Source organism: Camelus ferus, chromosome 20, assembly GCF_009834535.1.
Source record: "Camelus ferus isolate YT-003-E chromosome 20, BCGSAC_Cfer_1.0, whole genome shotgun sequence".
Classification (NCBI taxonomy): domain Eukaryota; kingdom Metazoa; phylum Chordata; class Mammalia; order Artiodactyla; family Camelidae; genus Camelus; species Camelus ferus.
In genome coordinates this window covers 8,154,979-8,171,946 of record NC_045715.1, presented here as the reverse complement: position 1 = coordinate 8,171,946, position 16,968 = coordinate 8,154,979, and the positions used below count along the sequence as shown (strand labels likewise).

At 39.9% G+C, this 16,968-nt stretch overlaps 1 protein-coding gene across 1 annotated transcript in view; it reads right to left on the bottom strand.

The window, feature by feature from the left end:
* The window catches only part of HIVEP1 (HIVEP zinc finger 1), a 142,373-nt gene that overhangs the window by 15,950 nt on the left and 109,455 nt on the right, over nucleotides 1-16,968 (bottom strand). Inside the window, 4 exon segments of the mRNA XM_014557482.2 lie at nucleotides 6,263-6,364; nucleotides 11,114-11,289; nucleotides 11,966-12,099; nucleotides 15,289-16,968. Coding sequence (XP_014412968.2) covers nucleotides 6,263-6,364; nucleotides 11,114-11,289; nucleotides 11,966-12,099; nucleotides 15,289-16,968 — 2,092 coding nt within the window.

Genomic DNA, 16,968 nt, shown 5'->3' with positions numbered 1-16,968 from the left:
CATTGCAGACACTGCAAATGGAATCCCAGAGTGGTTTCCAGCATTGTACTGTGCACTGGGCCCAATATGAGAGTTACATTAGATTAAGAATACAAGAAATGGTATCACGGCCCCTGGATGGCACAAACGCGTTTGATAAAACTGTTCACCATGAAAGGGAAAAGACAGCCAGTTATGTGTGGAAAGACCCTACATTACACAATACGGTTTTGTCACTTATTGTCATCTACTGGGCCAGGAAAATGGGGAATACACTGCCAGGCAGGCATCGCGAGATGGGGTGAGGATCCTATGTGGCTGAAGTCTCAGGAGGGACTCGGCCCCGAGCTGATCCCTAAGAGGGGCGGTTTCCTCTGTGACCAGGGAGGGGGCGGGGGAAGCCCAGCCTTGCCAGGTCACTTGGCACTGACCAACCTCCAGACCCGAGCTTCATTCTCCCAGCGATGTACATTGCAAAGTTTAAACCTGTGCTACGTGAAAATATTTATTCTCCCTACTTTTTAAGTCAGCCACTTCTACTAGTAATACATGGCTAATAATTTGTACTTTGCCTCGGAAAATCAAACTGATAGTAAATTGAAACACTTCATAACTTGAGCTGCTACTCCTTACAGCGTCCTTACGGAGCTCTTCAGGGCAACATATATGGGAACATTAAAGGAGGAACAGATGGCGTCCGTATCTTTTATGGTAGTCTATTCCATGGGGAAGGTTCTACACCAGAGTGCTGCTGAGTCCGAGCGGAAGTTAGAAGTAATGCTCCCTAATTTAGTAAACGGAGAGTAAGGTTTCTAGATGAGTCATTATACATTTATACATATATATATACAAAATTGGGTGTCATAAGGAAAAAAATCTTAGCAGACTTTCCACCCAAACCTGTAAACTCCATCTCATGGAGTTTGAGGGATGCTGGAACACTGAGGTTCTCTGCTTATAAAAACACCCTTTCAGAAAAAGATTTCTGCTGTATGGTATTATCTGTCATCGTCATTGCTGAATGGAACTATCCACTTAATTAAATCATGGTGCTTTTAGTCATTATTGTCTAAATACCCACTATAAAATAGAACAGTGGCAGAACGTAAAAACAAACAGGAAAAGGCTCAGCAATGAAAATTCCAGGGACACAGATTAAAAGCCCTAAGATTTGTTGTTTCCTTTCTTCAAGAACATTTGAGAAAATAATCCAGATTACAAGTCAGATGTATATGGGACTCAAGAGACAACGGCTTTACATTACTTCAGATGATACAAAAAACAGACTTTCTTAAAGGAACATGCTAAACTCTCTGCATACTATGCACGTCCCCAGCCCATCTGGGCATGCGCCCTGTCCACTCTCTCCTGCCCCACCCACACTCTTAATGCCGGTTCCCCTCTCCCAGCCACTGGGCTTTTGCCCAAACAACTCCCTCTGTCCAAACCGCTTGCCTTCCCTTACCCCACCCCTCCTCATCAATACTTTTTCAAAGCAACGTATGAATAAATACATCCCTCCCCAACCCCCAGGATACACTCTGTCATCCCAGCCTTAGGGAGCGAACCCCTCCGAGCTCACTCCAACCTCACAGCTGCGGGCGAGGAGCTCCTGGGGCAGGAACTGTGCATATACTGAACCACTGAGATGCTAAATAAATACATGAATCAATCTAAAAGAGAATAAACTCTTCTCTGGAACTACTGAAAAACAGAAAAGATCTTAATCTGGACAGATCATTACTGAGGATGAAAAACAGAATAGTCAGAATAACCTAAAATATCTTGTAGTCTTCTGACCTAATAATCAAAAAATAACAAATTAACTAACACATGCCCAGCATCACTTTGACAACACCTGTATCAACCACGGTCAAATCACGTAAACACTATAGGTAAGGACATTAAATACTGTTATTATAGCTGCCACTTAATTTTAGTGAAGGAATTTAATGGAAAACTCATATCAAATTCCAAAAATAACAATATTGAATTATTTCCTTAGAAGTTATAAGTCATCTTTTTTCAGTCATCCATTCAGTCAACAGCTGTTTACCATCTACTGCTTGAAGCTACAGTTCTAGCAAGAGCTGGAGACAGAGCTCCCTGTCTTTATGTTTTATTTTCTAGTTGAAAGGAACAGATAACAAACACCCATACACTTGCGCATACACACATACCTGGTGCTGGTAAGTGCTATACAGAAGAATAAAGCAGAAGGGTGTCAGTACAACCTGGCAGGAAGAGAATGGGGCGCTTTTTCCCAAGGGAGGGTCAGGAAGAGCTCAGTGATCAGGGGACGATCGTCATGAGTGGAGCCCTGCAGAGGTGGTAGGGTGTCTTGCAGTATCTGTTGGGAGGCATTCCAGAGAGGAAAGGAGAAATGGCCCGAGACAGGGGCCAAGCAGGGAGCTCAGTGTGGTTGCAGCTGAGTGAGCAGGGGAGGAGTGGGACTGGGTTTCAGAGATGGTGGGGGGCAAAGGGGGTGGGCCGACAGCTCGCAGCAGACCACGACTGTGAATGAGACAGGAAACCGGTGGAGGGTTCTGAACAAAGTGAAGACATAGGTTTTAAAATCCACTTTGGCTGCTGTGTTGAAAGCAGTCCATGAAGAGGCAGCAGTTGAACCATGGAGACTAGTCAGGGGCTACTGCAAGCAACTTTCAACTTAGAGGACACGACAGCACCCTGACCAGTGCTGGATGGCAGAGGTGGTTCAAAGCGGTTGCCTTCTGAATACATTTAGAAGGGAGAGCCAGAGCTTTTACTGGTGGATGAGAGGCAAAGGACGTCAAGGAAGACTTCAAGATTTTTGGTCTAGCAGCTGGAAGGATGGCAGACCGTAGGGGAAGCGTGCTGCTTAGAGGTAAGGGGTAAACCAGGGGTTTGGGGCACATCGGACTCTAGGTGCCTATTAGACATCCGAGTGGAGATGGTGAGGAGGCAGACAGACGTGCAGGTGCAGAGTGAATACTTGAATCATCGTCACATAGACGGTGGTTAAAGTCGGAAGTCTGGATGAGATTACCTAGGGAAGGGGTATAGACAGAAAGGATGAGAGATTTAAGACCACAGCCCTGGGCACCATGCTTAGAGGCTGGGGAGATGAGGAGGAGCCAGTCAAGAGAGTGAAAAAGAACACCTCGTGTACCCCAGGCTAGCGTTAGATGAGAAGACAGTACACCCTGCAGACACACAGCACCACACTGCAGGCTTCTCGGCTTTCCCTCCACATAGGTATGTGAAGAATTGCTGAGCAAGATTCCCATCTCTAATGATCATCAATTTAATGGAGTGAAACTTCTTCCCAAAGAATAATAATTTCCAACCTTAGGATAGTCATCAAGAAAACATAAGACAGCAGACTATCATCCTTCAATGTGGCCCTAAGTTAAAATTCATAGAATATAGTTAAGGAGGTACAGAAATAGAAACTGTTCTGGAGAACAATTTAAAATGATAAAGCAAAATTAATTTTCTAGATATTCACATACAAGGTGGTACTATTCATGCAAATTCAGAATACAAACTTAAAACTCATGCTATGCACGGATATAGACATGTACGTTTATACTGAGTGCAGTTAGTGTTGGCCCCGGGAGGGGGAGTGACTGGACTGCACCTAACGTGAAATGCCTTACTTAGCTTTTTTTTTTTTCCCCAAAATACACTGAATTTATGAAAAAGACTTGAAGCACATTCAAGAAAATATAATCACCAAGTCTGGTGTCAATACATGAGTGCATGTAATAAAAGTCTTCATAATTTCCTGGTATTTAAAAACTCAAAATCTTTTAAAAGCAGAAAAGACAATAATAAAGGGAAAACAAGACCATTTGTTTAGAACAACAAACGTTTACTACATTTATGTCTACATTCCAAGCCTGTAATAAAGCAGCAGTGGAGGAATATATTTTTTTGGAATATCATAAAGAATTATGCGGCCTCTGGTATGACACAGTACTTGGCAAAAGCCACCTCTATGCTACAAGTTGATAAAAACTGTGAAAAAACTTTGAGTGCATTAAGGAGAAATTCAGTAATTAAAAAAACTTAAACAGAAAAACAGCTGGAACTACCCAGTGTTACCAGAGGATCTCACGTGAACTGGGAATTAAGCTATCCAGTCTGAATTATAACCTAAGATCTGCTCTGAGTGCTTCTGCAATGAGATGAGAAACAACCAAAGTGAGTGGACAGGTATGTAAGTCCGTCCGTCAGCCAGTCTGAACAGTGCACGATCATTCATGGAAACGACCTTAGTTCTCCTGTGTAAACGTGGGGTGTAACACTACCTGGGCAACTGAGAAGATTCTACAGACATTTTACTTAATATTTTATAAGATTCATTTTCTTAAGTTAAAACACCTAAGAGTATATATAATCGTAATACTTTTTACATTTATATGTTTTTCAGAAATGAGTCATTTCATATTATACCCTCTACTTCGGCTTTTTCTAGTCTGCAGGTAATAAATATACTCACTGAAACCACTACTCATTTTTCCTAACTTTTCAATTCTGAATTGCTCAACATAATAGCAATAAAGCAAATAAATAATAGAGGGTTTTTTTTTTCCACTTAAATAGTATGGTAGTTAATTTAGTGCATGATTACTAAGAGCGGAAAATAAACAGACTATTTACATTAGAAGTAAATTATTAGGTAAATTAATTTTATTAAATGTGTAAGTGTCTTTACACAAAGACACCAACACAGAATTCAATTCCTAGCAATTCAAGAATCAGCTTTTAATAAATACGTTCCTAGGACAGAAAAGTTACCCGTATGTGAATTTGATGATGTACCTTTACATCCTGGTACTGCCATCCCCAATATGTATCAAAGCATCAAAGTGTCTATAAAACATGAAAAGCCTCCTTACTGTCCTAAGTTTGTTATGATTATCTTTTTCTTCTGTTAAGAACACGTCAAGTTTATTCCCCAAAATTAAAGGCAGTCTTTTCCTTGTGCTTAAAATACTAAATCGTATCAACTGTAACACTTAAATGTGAGTCACTTCTTTTGAATATTTAGAAACAAATTTAGGCTGATTCGTTTAGTTTGCTACTGGTTGTCAGGTGGAATTAAAAGCACCTACTTTTTTTGCCTATATTTTCAATGATGTCCTCACCATTTTCTCTTTGGATTTTTCTTCTCCATCAAACTAGGACATACTAACTAAAACACAGCAAGAAGGTAAATGTTTAATTTAGGGTATTTTTCAAAAAAGCAGTAGGACAACTTTTTTTTTTAATTTATCTCTTCTGTTGATAAATTCTTAGGTTGAAACAAAAAGTCTTACAAAAAGATAATTCTTTTTGTCTGATTAGTCAGAACAGAGGAACAGGTTTCCTTTCCCTCAAAATTGGTTAAGAGATAAATAATTTTTTGTTGAGTTAAGAAAACAACCAGTTAACTTTTTCAAAATAATAAACATTTTGGGGACGCAGACAAATGTTTTGTTCCACAAATATTTCCGGAGCAGCTGCTCGGTGAAAGGTGTTGAACTAAGGGTTACGCATGAAGCAAATATTACTCAGTCATCACTTCTGCTCATAATATGCTTGAGAATCTCAGCAAGGAGGTAAGGTAAGCAGATAAATTAAAAACAAAAACAAAAAAAAAGAGGCAGAAAGGGATTCAATACTTTCAGAGAGTAAACTCTAAAATATTACAGGTGTTGAGAGAAGGGAAAAATTCTTCCTGCAACTGGTGCGGGAAGGGAAAATCAGAGAAGGCTTCATGACAGCAAGCGGATTTGAGCTAGATCTTGAAGGAAAATAAGATTTTGACCAAAGCAGATGGGGAGCCACGCTTGTGTGGGGACTGAGGGCAGGGCTTCCCGGGAGGGTTGTAGGTAGAGCCAGATCAGGGTCAGGTGAGCAGGACATTCAAGCGTTACGGCCGGTGGAAGAGAGAAATGAGGGATAAGGCGGAAGAAGTAGGTAGGCATCGGATTATAAAGGAATTTGAGGAAGTAAGGGCAAGGGCTCAAACTTTATTTGGTCGGCAAATGGAAACCAAGGGAAGACCCGGAGCAGGGAGCAGGATGATCAGACATGCTTCAGGAAGAGTAACTTAACATCGGTGGGGAAGAGATGGAAAGGAGGGAAGACAAAGTAAAGACAGGAAAACTGTTTAGGAGTCTATCACATAGTGTAAATAAGAGGTAATGAAAACAGGAACTGAGAGCATTAGTGGGAATGGAAAGAAGAGTATGGATGCAAAAAAAAGTACATTGTAAATAGCATTTATGAAAAATATGGAATAAAGCCTTACCTGATTCTTCTGTATCTTGTTCATCTATTAAACCTACTGAGACGCCTAAATCCACACATTTCTTGCTATGTGTCTTGGACTTCATGTGTTTTGTCAGATTTCCTTAAGGGAAAAGAATGTTTACTAAGCTTACATAGTATAATTTTGCTATCGCATTTGTCAACACTGGCAAATTCCATTCCTATTTCAAGTGAAAGTCAGGTTGTGGTTATGCAATTCCAATGACGACAATTTGCCCAAAAGAAAGCACTGGTATCTGTGTGTCGTAATAACCTCGTTATTGGTAATAATTTCTCGTTTTCAAATCTGCCGCCTCTGCTTTCATAATGTCTACTTTGGCTTATGGTTTCTGTTCTCTAGGCCTTATTTATTTCTTAGAACATTTTATATGCACTTAAAGTCCCTTTTCGGTTGTACTACGATCTGTGGTTTCTGAATTCTCTACCACTTGTGTCTGCTGGCTTTCCCTCATAGCACTGTTTCCTTGCCTGCTTTTTAGTTTTTATCATCAACTTATCTTCAGCAAGATTGTTTTCCATGGAGTCTTAAGTAGCCTGGGCTATAAACACATTTCTATATGTCAGTCGTCCAAAAGCTTCTGCCTAGGATCTTAACAGTTTCATACTGATAATTCTGGATCACTTTGTGGGTTTTTTTTTTTTTTTAACTCTTTTCTATTCTTATTATTGATGGTTTATTATTTTCAGTGAGTTTTTATATTCCATGTAACTGAAAGATCTTGCTGGGAGCCACAGCAACACTGGCTTGTTCTTTCCTTCCTTCCTTCCTCCCTCCCTTTACGGAGGTGCTGGGGATTGAACCCAGGACCTCGTGCATGCTAAATATGCACTCTACCACTGAGCTATACCTTCCCCGTCAAGTTTCTGGGTTTTTTTTTTACATGGCACAGGTATAGGGTTTCGCCTTTTAGTAGGTAGCTTTTCCGCCACATGGTCTAAAGTCACCGGATAAGAGAGGCAGGCTTATTTCAGAGACCTCAGACTCCATTCCAGGACCAGCATTAAAACCCCAGGCCTGTGGGTGTATATCTGGCCTGATGTCCTATGGGCCTTTTTTTTTTTTTTTTTTTTTTTTTTTTTTTTAAATATCTGTTCACCATGCTAGTTTGGAGTTTTTTATTTCTGGATCCTAGGAATTTGCCTTTCTAAATTTCAAGCTTGGCTATCTATTAAAAACTGTATTTGGTGGTGGTTGTATTATAAATAGTATTTCTGTATGTTTGGAACACAAGAAAGGATTTCCTGCATTAATTAAACTTCACTATCCTGACTAAAAGTCTCATAATAGTATCCCTAAGGGTGTGTTTCCTCTGGTAGCTGGAGTATGGGCCTCTGTAAGTATCACCAGGTTAGCTGGGAACTCCTGGGTGCACTGGCCCCTGGTGATCGTGAATGTACCGGAGAGCTCAGGTTCTTCTGAGGATACAAGAAGCCTGAGTGGATAATGCCACACACCCAGAAAACTGCCAAGGGAAAATCATCTCTTTCGAAAATAAACAAAATCTAAATGCTGAATCTGGCAAGCAGGGGCAAATTAGTATTTGAGAATAAACCTCTAGGAGGGCTAAAAATGTCTGAACCATTGGTCCAGATTTTGAGCTTACAGTAGCTGAAGGACCTGCAAAACTGCCGTATTTATAGAGCCTCAATTCCACTAAATATGCACTAAGCCCCAGGAACTGGTCATACCTGTTCAAGCCCATTCTTGCACTAGACAGTGTGCACAGCATCCCAGAGCTTGGTGCTTTTAGAGGTTCAAGTGTAAGAGGGGCCCGGACCAGATAACATCTAAGATCCACCAAACCCTGACAGCTGTGATTCTAGAGGTAACGCCCAGCTTAGGTGGCTTGGCCATGTCTGGCATTTACTTTAAATACACTTAAAAAAATAAAATATAAAGCAAATACGGCAAAATGCTAACAATTATTAAAAGATGATGGGTATATTGGTGTTCATTATACAAATATCTACTTTTCTGTACGCTTCAAAATTTTCACATTAAAAAGTTATAAAAAATAGTTTGCCCATCTTATTATGGCTGAAAGTTCCACTTATAAGTCAAAACACTTTCTAGTATTAGGACAGTATTATAAACCAAATTACAAGGTCCACTAATAGCTTGCTTTCAAAATGCTTTTGTTCCCTAAGTAGACAGCCGTAGAAAGTCATTTGCTTTCTAAGAAGTTAATGTGTAATTGTAGCTAGGAAAATTTGGGAATATAAGTTGTTAATAAGCATTATTTTCTCATAACTTGAGCTATTACTTATTATTAACCAACTTCTTAAATAATTTAAAATAAACAATTTGCATTTCACTATGCAAAATATGCATATTAAAATGCAAATATCCCCTAGCAATGCTGTAAACTCTGTGTATTAACAGATATATTTTTCAACAGATTCAGTAAGCATTAATCTAAATCCTCTGGAAAGTATGACAGATTTTGTTTCTGGGCTCCTGCAGCTATATATAGAGCCCCGCCTTCTGTGATATAAATGGGACGAAATCCTGCAGAGATGCAAGGTCACTGTTCATTTTCTGCTGACTGACCTTTAAAGCAGAATTGTGAAAACAAATCAATTAAAATTATTTTGAAAAAGTATTCATAAAGTAAACTAAGAGGACAAATGATGAAGCATTAGCGCCAGAAGCATCGGTTTCTAGAAGAAGGGACCATCCCTCTGGTAGGATTACGCTGTCTTGGCATAATCATATCTGCCGCAAGTTGCTACGTCACTATTACTTTCTGTTAATAACCAGACACATTCAGTAAGGAGTAGAGGTGAACTGGCGGGGACAATGAAGTAAATCAGAGTAGGGCAAAATCTACAGCCTAACCTAAAAAGAAGTCTATTATTATTTAGCTTTAAAAGGTACTATGGAATCTGTCCTACATATATTCACAAAAGGCAGACTTCTACGAGGAAGCTGACCATAAAAAGGAGAACTGCCATGCCAAGAACAGGAAAACCATGAATTTCTAATATTTTCTTCACCAGTCTCCTTAGCTAGGGTAGCTTTCTTCAGATAAGTATTAATAATTTCAGTGAATTATCTGACAAAACAAAACATTTAATGTAAATTCAGATATTCAAGAAATGAAAGACATGCAAACTGCTAACCTACAATGCTCGCCCTCAAGAGTCATTATGCCCTGTCCACCATTAACAAACATTCATCTAAAATTTTTACATGATGCTGTTTTGAGATCTTTCATGAGTATCAATACTTAGTGATTCACAATATTTTTCTCTGCCAAGATATCCCTGTAGTTTCCTTTGGTTCCCCACATCTAAGTTCTCCTTCCTTTCCTGCCCTTATTTTATAAATATGCTTTTAAAAATATCCTGATTCCTCTTCCTCCTTCTATTGAGAAACACCCATTTCACATTATACCTTGATCTTCTTTTTTTTGGTGACATCACTCGGTACCTGGTAATCTTTTATTTGTAATATTGGCCTGTTACTCACACTGGAAATTATTTAACAGACATTTCTTAATCATAGTATCAAAACCAGCGTAAAAGCAATAAATTGGGTTAAAAGATCATAGCGCTTAATCCTATCAAAGCCTTCACACAAGATCAGGAAAATCATCCTGAAATGCACCCTCTGTTTCCAGAAGGAAATGCGTTCTATGTCACAATCCAAGAACGACAGAATTAGGGTTCCTCCCAACTCACGATTTCTTAAAACTTTTTAGAAATAGTCAAGGCTGTCTGAAGAACAGTTTTGGTTTCTCCCCATCATTCTCGTTTCAGGTACTACTGGCTAATTTGAAGCAATTCAGTTTCTGCATACTATAACTCTCTTTAAATGACAATAAATACTAGCCAAAAAAAAAATGTAATAGATTTTGCTAAAGAGTTGATCAATCTTTAACACAAAAACTGCAAAGACAACCAATGTAGTCAGAAAAAAGCAAATGTGAACCTAAAGGGGATAAAAATGAAGTAGTTCTTTAAAAAAAATTGATTAAATATTTTTCACAGATAGTCCTTTCATACAAATAACTTTATGATTATACTGCTTTGTATTTGAGACATTCTTACTTTCTAAAGTAATGGTATATGAAATTAAAGTCTCAAGCAGCAAATTTTTATATGATTCATGACAAGGAGGCTAGTGGAGAAAGCAGACGTTTTATAACAGTGTATTCATTACATGTAACAGGAAATCTGTAGAGAGTAAAATTAACTATAATAAAGGCTTACAATTTAAATAAAAACATAAAGAATATAGAAAGAGTACTAAATATAATTTTAATTACTAGTTCTGAGTTCTATAAACATTAAATAGCACAAAAGTTATAAAATTTTTGAAGCTGAAATTCAAGAGAATTTGGGTTAAAAAAGTTTCACGGAAAAGAAATGGCTATGCATGCCCAAGATTAGATAATAAAACATGAATGTCATCATTATAACTTTACTGTAGTTACTAATTTTTCCTTTCATCTTTTAGTACTGAAATGCATTTACTTATGATCATGAAAATTTCTTTTTCTTCTTCAGCCCCAAAGTAAGTAATTTTGAAAATGTATTAGTCATCATGTTATGCAATTATAATTTGGGGAGTAAAATAAAAAAAGGGCAGTTGCCCCTTTTCAAATGTCATATTTATTACATATATTCTAAAAACATATAATTAAAAACTTTTTCCCAAGAGGTCTAGAAATATACAAAGAAATAAGACTACGACATTGACAAGATGTAATTTACATCAGTCTATTTAAGCTACTGCATCCTTGCTCAAAGATTATGTAAAGCTGGGTCTTAGATCTACTAACTCAGTGCACATAATAAAGGACCATGAAGTGACATCAACTCGTACCTTTAGTCTTAAAGGAGAAGTTACAGTAAGTGCAGTGGTAGGGGCGGACATCTGTATGGGTTCGTATGTGTTTCTTTAACATACTAGGTTTCTTACAACGGATTCCGCATTCTTCACAAATGTACTTTCCTCTTCCCCTGCCTCGGACATATACATACTCTTCGTTTGATTTATATCTAATTTAAAGAAAGAAATGAATAGGGCAGTTGGATACTATGTCTTTGAGAAAATGTTGATGATTAAAATTCAACCTAAAAAATAAAACAAGGCACAATTTTTATACCCAATCAATATAAATTTTATGCACGTATAAGTAACTTCAACACTTAATATTCTAATAGCTAATTTTAATAAAACAACATTATTCAATACCAGGTTTAATTTTAAAATGTTTCCTCTAAGTCACTGGTTTAAAAGTTTTCTTTATTGTTAAGTTTAATCACAACTCTATTGAAATATTCCTGAGCTTCATTTTAACTCCAGTTGGCGTTTACAATTTGTTTCTCGCATAACCAAATTCACAAAAGACATCGAACAGGCAATGAATTCATCTCTTAGAGCAGATTTTCCAGGTCATCCCTTACTGTAAATCAATGTGAAACCCATTGTTCACTCTGAAAACTTTGTGCTTAGCTGCCTCCTAGAACCTGCAATGCTTCCTAAATAGTTATCATTTTCTTGATCAAAATGGATTTAACATAATACCTAACATATATTTTGCCATGAAGATTCTGTTAATAAGCTGAGAAACCTTGCAACATTTATATAAAATCGGCTTCATTCACATGAAAGCAAATGTACATTTAAAAAGTAAGTTTAAATGTACATTTAAGAAGTAAAATTTGTACTTGCCCTCCATCAAATATTTTAATTCTTCTTGGTTCACTTTTGATTAAGGAATTTTCTTTATCTTGCTCACTGTTAATTTCAGAGGCATCTTTATTGCTGAATTCAACTACTGTGGACTTTTGATTACCTAATGCTCTCTGAAAGGGAAAAAAAAAAAGAGACACTAATTTAATAAAACTGAAAACACAAACATGCTAATGTTTCACTTGGAAATTAAAACATGGCAGAATACAGTGCATACAGTTAACTCAATGGAATGTGTTTCAAGGAAGTAACAGCTTTAAAGGTTATTGCTTTATTTCCTCCTCTATCTTTAATATATCTGGCCTGAATCTCAGCAAACTGATCTCATGCTATTTTCAAATCCCACCACAGTCCACTGACACCCCCAAATAAAGACTTTACAACCCTCTACACCCCCATATTCCATGCATTTAATAGGAACTTTACAAAATAGACTTAATATTCTTTCTTATAGCTTACCAACCATTCATACTACCGTTTAAGTATACTTTTTAAAGAGTTTATTCTTTGGAGACAGAGAAGGGCTAGTGGCCCCTCATGGTACAAAGTCTCACACTCCTGAGAAACATGCCTAACTCCCCCTCCACGTCCGTGCGCTGTGAAGTTAAAGCAGTTCCCCAGTGTTTTATTCTCCCCTTCTCCCATTATATTAAACCATCATTATGTTTCCTCTCTGTATTTCCTCAAAAGTTCCTGAGTACTGATAACTGTGAACCACAGGTCAGGTCAGAAGTTAGGTCCTGGCCTGATAACAATCAATCTCTAGAAAAAGGTAATGAACGTCAAAATGATAAGCAACATGTGTTCTTCCTATAGGAACACTGTGGTGACACCACCTCAGACTTTGTACAGCCACACTGCTCACGACCCCCTTCTCACTCCTCCGCCAACTCTGCTCTCACACATCCTGGGGAGGCGGGCAGCCCAGCAGGATTACACCCCAGTGAGGAAGGACACACTCAGGGTCAAGTCCCTTGGCAAGGTCAACTGTTAATAGCAAAGTCTCAAACTCCAGTCTCTGGCCAAACCCAACACAAAGCACAACTTTTCTGATCTGTTTGTTACAAACGTCTTTTAAAAACTGCATCACCAAGTAGACAGCTGTCATACTGGGATGACTTCATGACAGTAAGTGATGAGGGGGTGTCTGCATCACGGACAGAGGGCCTGTGTGGCCTCAGAAAGAATACCCTGGCAAGGTCCTGTCTGTAAAAGCCAGGAGTAAAGGAAGGCTGCTGGCCTGTGTCTCAAAAAGCTGGTGTGAAGGGGTAATGACACTGACCCTGACAGGCACAAATGCTGCGTCTCCTCTTGTTCTGGCAAACACATCTGGGTTCCCCGCAATTTGGAAAATACACACACACACACACCTTTCCTTGCCTTTATGCCTGTAACAGTAATCCCATTCTTACCTTCTTCTTAATACCAAATTCCCACTGATTTTTTGCTTTCTTGCTATCAAATCTGGCTTCTAGTAACCAACGAGCTAAGTACCAAGATCTTTATTATTTCCTTAGTCTATACGCTTGCCCTGTTAACATCCATCTGTTCTTTTCCATTTTGAATTATAAACACATCAACATTTGGGTTGTGAGCTGACAGTCAACCCAGTGCCAGTCTTCCACAGCCACTTGCCCGTATGACGCGAGTCTCAGTGGCATGAGAACCATTCAGTCCAGACACCACGTTAGTCTTCATCTTTGTTTGACCCCTTGGCTAGAACAACTCTCCCTAAAACACCTTCTTCCTTGATCTGTGTGTCACCCTTTCTCCTGGTTCTCCTTCCTCCTCTGTGAACAGCCTCTTTTAGGTCCCCACGTGCTTTCTTCATCCTTTCAGCCCTTTAAATAGCAGTGGCCTCAGGATCCATTCCAGGCCCTTCTCTCTCCTTCACGCTCTCCCTGGACAACCTCGTTCGTTGCATCCGTGCGCGCAAGGACCCGACACCCTCCACCCGGACCTCTCTCCTCGCGCCACATCTAAATGTGCGTTACCGGGGCGCTTCCACGAGGCACTTCAGGAATACACACACCTGAGTTCTGTTTAAATTCTCACGCTCATACTCTTACTCTGTTTAAATTCTCATAATCTCTGACTTAGTAGCTGTAGATTCTGAGCATTTAAAAATTAAATTCTGAATGGTTTGGATGCACCCTCCTCCCTCACCCAGGAAGTCTCAATAGCTCCCTCCTACCACTCATACTCTCTGGTCTTTACCTACATTTCCAACTTCGGTGTCAGTGTTTCAAATGTCCAACACCTTCTGGTCACACTGGACTCCTCAAGGTTCTTTAAATGAACCAAGTTCTTTCTCACTTCCGTATCATTTGGCAGACTTAAAATTTCTCATTCTTGTTTGACTGAAAAAATCCCTCCCCCCTTTTTTATAAGACTCAGCTAAAGTATCACACTTTTGGAATACCAGCCTTGTATCCATACCTCCTCAAGCTACTGGCAGAAAGTCTTCCTTCTTGTAAAGTTGTATACAATTCTAGTCTAATACTGACACCATGCCATTCTCTTGTGGATAAATAACTGTATATATTTAGAACCTGTATTCTGTGCTTGTGAGCCTCAAGAGGTCAAGAACTTTCAATGTCCAGAGTCCAAACTAATGCCCTTACCTATTCATTAATTCTTAATCATTTAAAGGATTTTTCCCATTTTATAAAGCCAGCAACTTGAATAAGACTGATGATTCCACAAATAACCCAAAGTTATAGTTTTATGAGCTTACTCTGTAAATCTTGACCAAATCAACTTATTATCAAGTGTACAGCTGGTCATTTTGTGAATCTTCTCTCTGGTCTAAGATGACTCTTAAACTACACAGCAAGAGAGCTGGATCAGCATGGTGAGGATAGAGTGGTCCGGTCTGCACAAGACAAGTCTGGATGGCTCTCTGCTTTTATTTTAAAATGAAATATAACAATCTTCAATATTCACACCATTCATTAGCAGGGACTGAGCAAAAACATAATCTTCTCTGACCTAATAGGAAAAATCCTTCATATAAAGATAAAAGTAAAACTATGATGATCTGCACCTTTAAGTAAAGATTTAAATACTCAGCCAATGGGAAAAAAAGTGCTCAAAGCAAGTTATCATTTTCAAAATGCTTCAGGATGGAATCACTGAAAGGACTCCAGGTAACCTTTACCGGTAGAACTCCTTGGTACCCTTATCATTCTTTCAAATTCAAAATTAAAATACAACTTCCAGTGGAATTACTGAAAAGCATTCAGACATGTTAAAACTAACTTGTATAAACTATTTTTGAAGATAAATGGTATTTCAAGTACCTTGCTTAAGCCGCTTTTCCACTTGCTTGAATAGACCAATAAATCTGATTTGAAGTGGGTAGTTATTGCTTGACAATATAGTGATTTTCCGGTTTTCTGTTTTGAGTTAAGGAGAGAAAGAGCAACTTTCGTAGGCAAACCGAGTGGGTTGGGGTTACTGGCGCTCACTGTCCAGTCAGTGTAGGCCGAGGTCTTCGGGTCGTTCTGAGGCAGGTGCAGCGCCTTCTGTCTTAAGAGGTAACACCACGTGAAGCTGGTGGCGGTCTTCAGGCTGGGGAAGGACAGCTGCTGAGGGTCTCTGGCCTCACCCACAGAAGGCGCGGTGGCTGCAGGCGGACTCTGTTCTTGGATGTCCACTGTGCCACCTGCATTTTTAACCCCTGGAGACACCCCGTCCCAGCTGCAGTCTTCCCGTTCCACAGGAGAGATGTGAGTGTCCTCTGCAGGGACAGGCGACCTCCTCGCTGTAAGCACCAGTGATGCGGCTGACTTAATGTTTTCAAATTCCTGCAGTTCTTTTATAGGTTCTGTCACCAGGGGCTTGGAGTGTCCTGATGACAGATTATCAGCTGGCGAAACATTAGTCAAGTGAACAGCCTCACTACTGACTTCCGGGTGGGAGAAGACATCCTGCTCCAACACGCCTGCGTCCAGGGGCTCGGCGGTGCAGACCTGCCTCACTAAGGCGGGCTTCCTCTGCTTACTGACCTCAGCGGCTCCTGAGCTTGGTGGGTCCCGTGGTCTGACATCTGCTGCACAAACGGCCCCATTCTCATCCTTGGCTCGCTTCTGGTGCTTTTCCATGGCAATGTCTAAACTATTTGCTGGGGAAAGCATCCTTTTACTTGAAGCAGAAGATTCTTGCTGGGGGGAAAGTCTACCAACAGACATTTTCTGAGTTATGGGCAGGGATTCCAGGAGAGAAGAATTCTGGCCCACCTCTGAAAAGACATTTGGGCAAATGAGTTCTGCCTCCAGGTCTGGCAAAGCATTCTGGTGATCTTTTTGCAGTTTTGGCATGGAATTTTGTTCCTCGCTGATTGGCACCATACTGCGATTAGCCTGGCAAATTGGCTGACTGGACAGATCTTCGGTCACTAGGATTTGTGGCAGAGGTGTGACTGTGGCAAAACAGTAGCCTGAGACCTGGCCCTGCAGGTGCATGGGCAGCGAAAACGACGTTGGCACTTTCGGCCCCTGACCACCAAGTGACCCAAGCTTCAGTGGCGGCAGAGGACACGAGTTAGACGCGGCTTCTGCTAACTTGGTGGGTACTGTTAGCGAAGTCGCACGATGCTTGGCCCCCACTGGATCTGAAAGCACAGGCTTTGGCAGAGGATGTACAGGATTAGAAGCACAAGACTGGCTCGAAGGGACAACCTGACACTGAAGTTGGTACTTGGGAGCAAAGCAATCCTCATTTTTAGAAGATGCGCAGACAGTGAGGCTTGCCTCTGGCTTGACACTCTGTGCAGACACCTGCAGAGACAGTGGTGTGTTCTGGTGGCTGAGGGGTGCATGCATTTGATTTAACAAACTGACACCAAAAAGCTGTTGAACAGGAAAGATGTTTGCAGAGTTGGAACTTGAAGTTTCTGTTCGCAGATCCTTAAGTTGAGTCTGGGGGTGCAAAGTGTTTGCCGGAAACTCAGCTAAAGAGGTATTAGCAAGCTGAGGCCC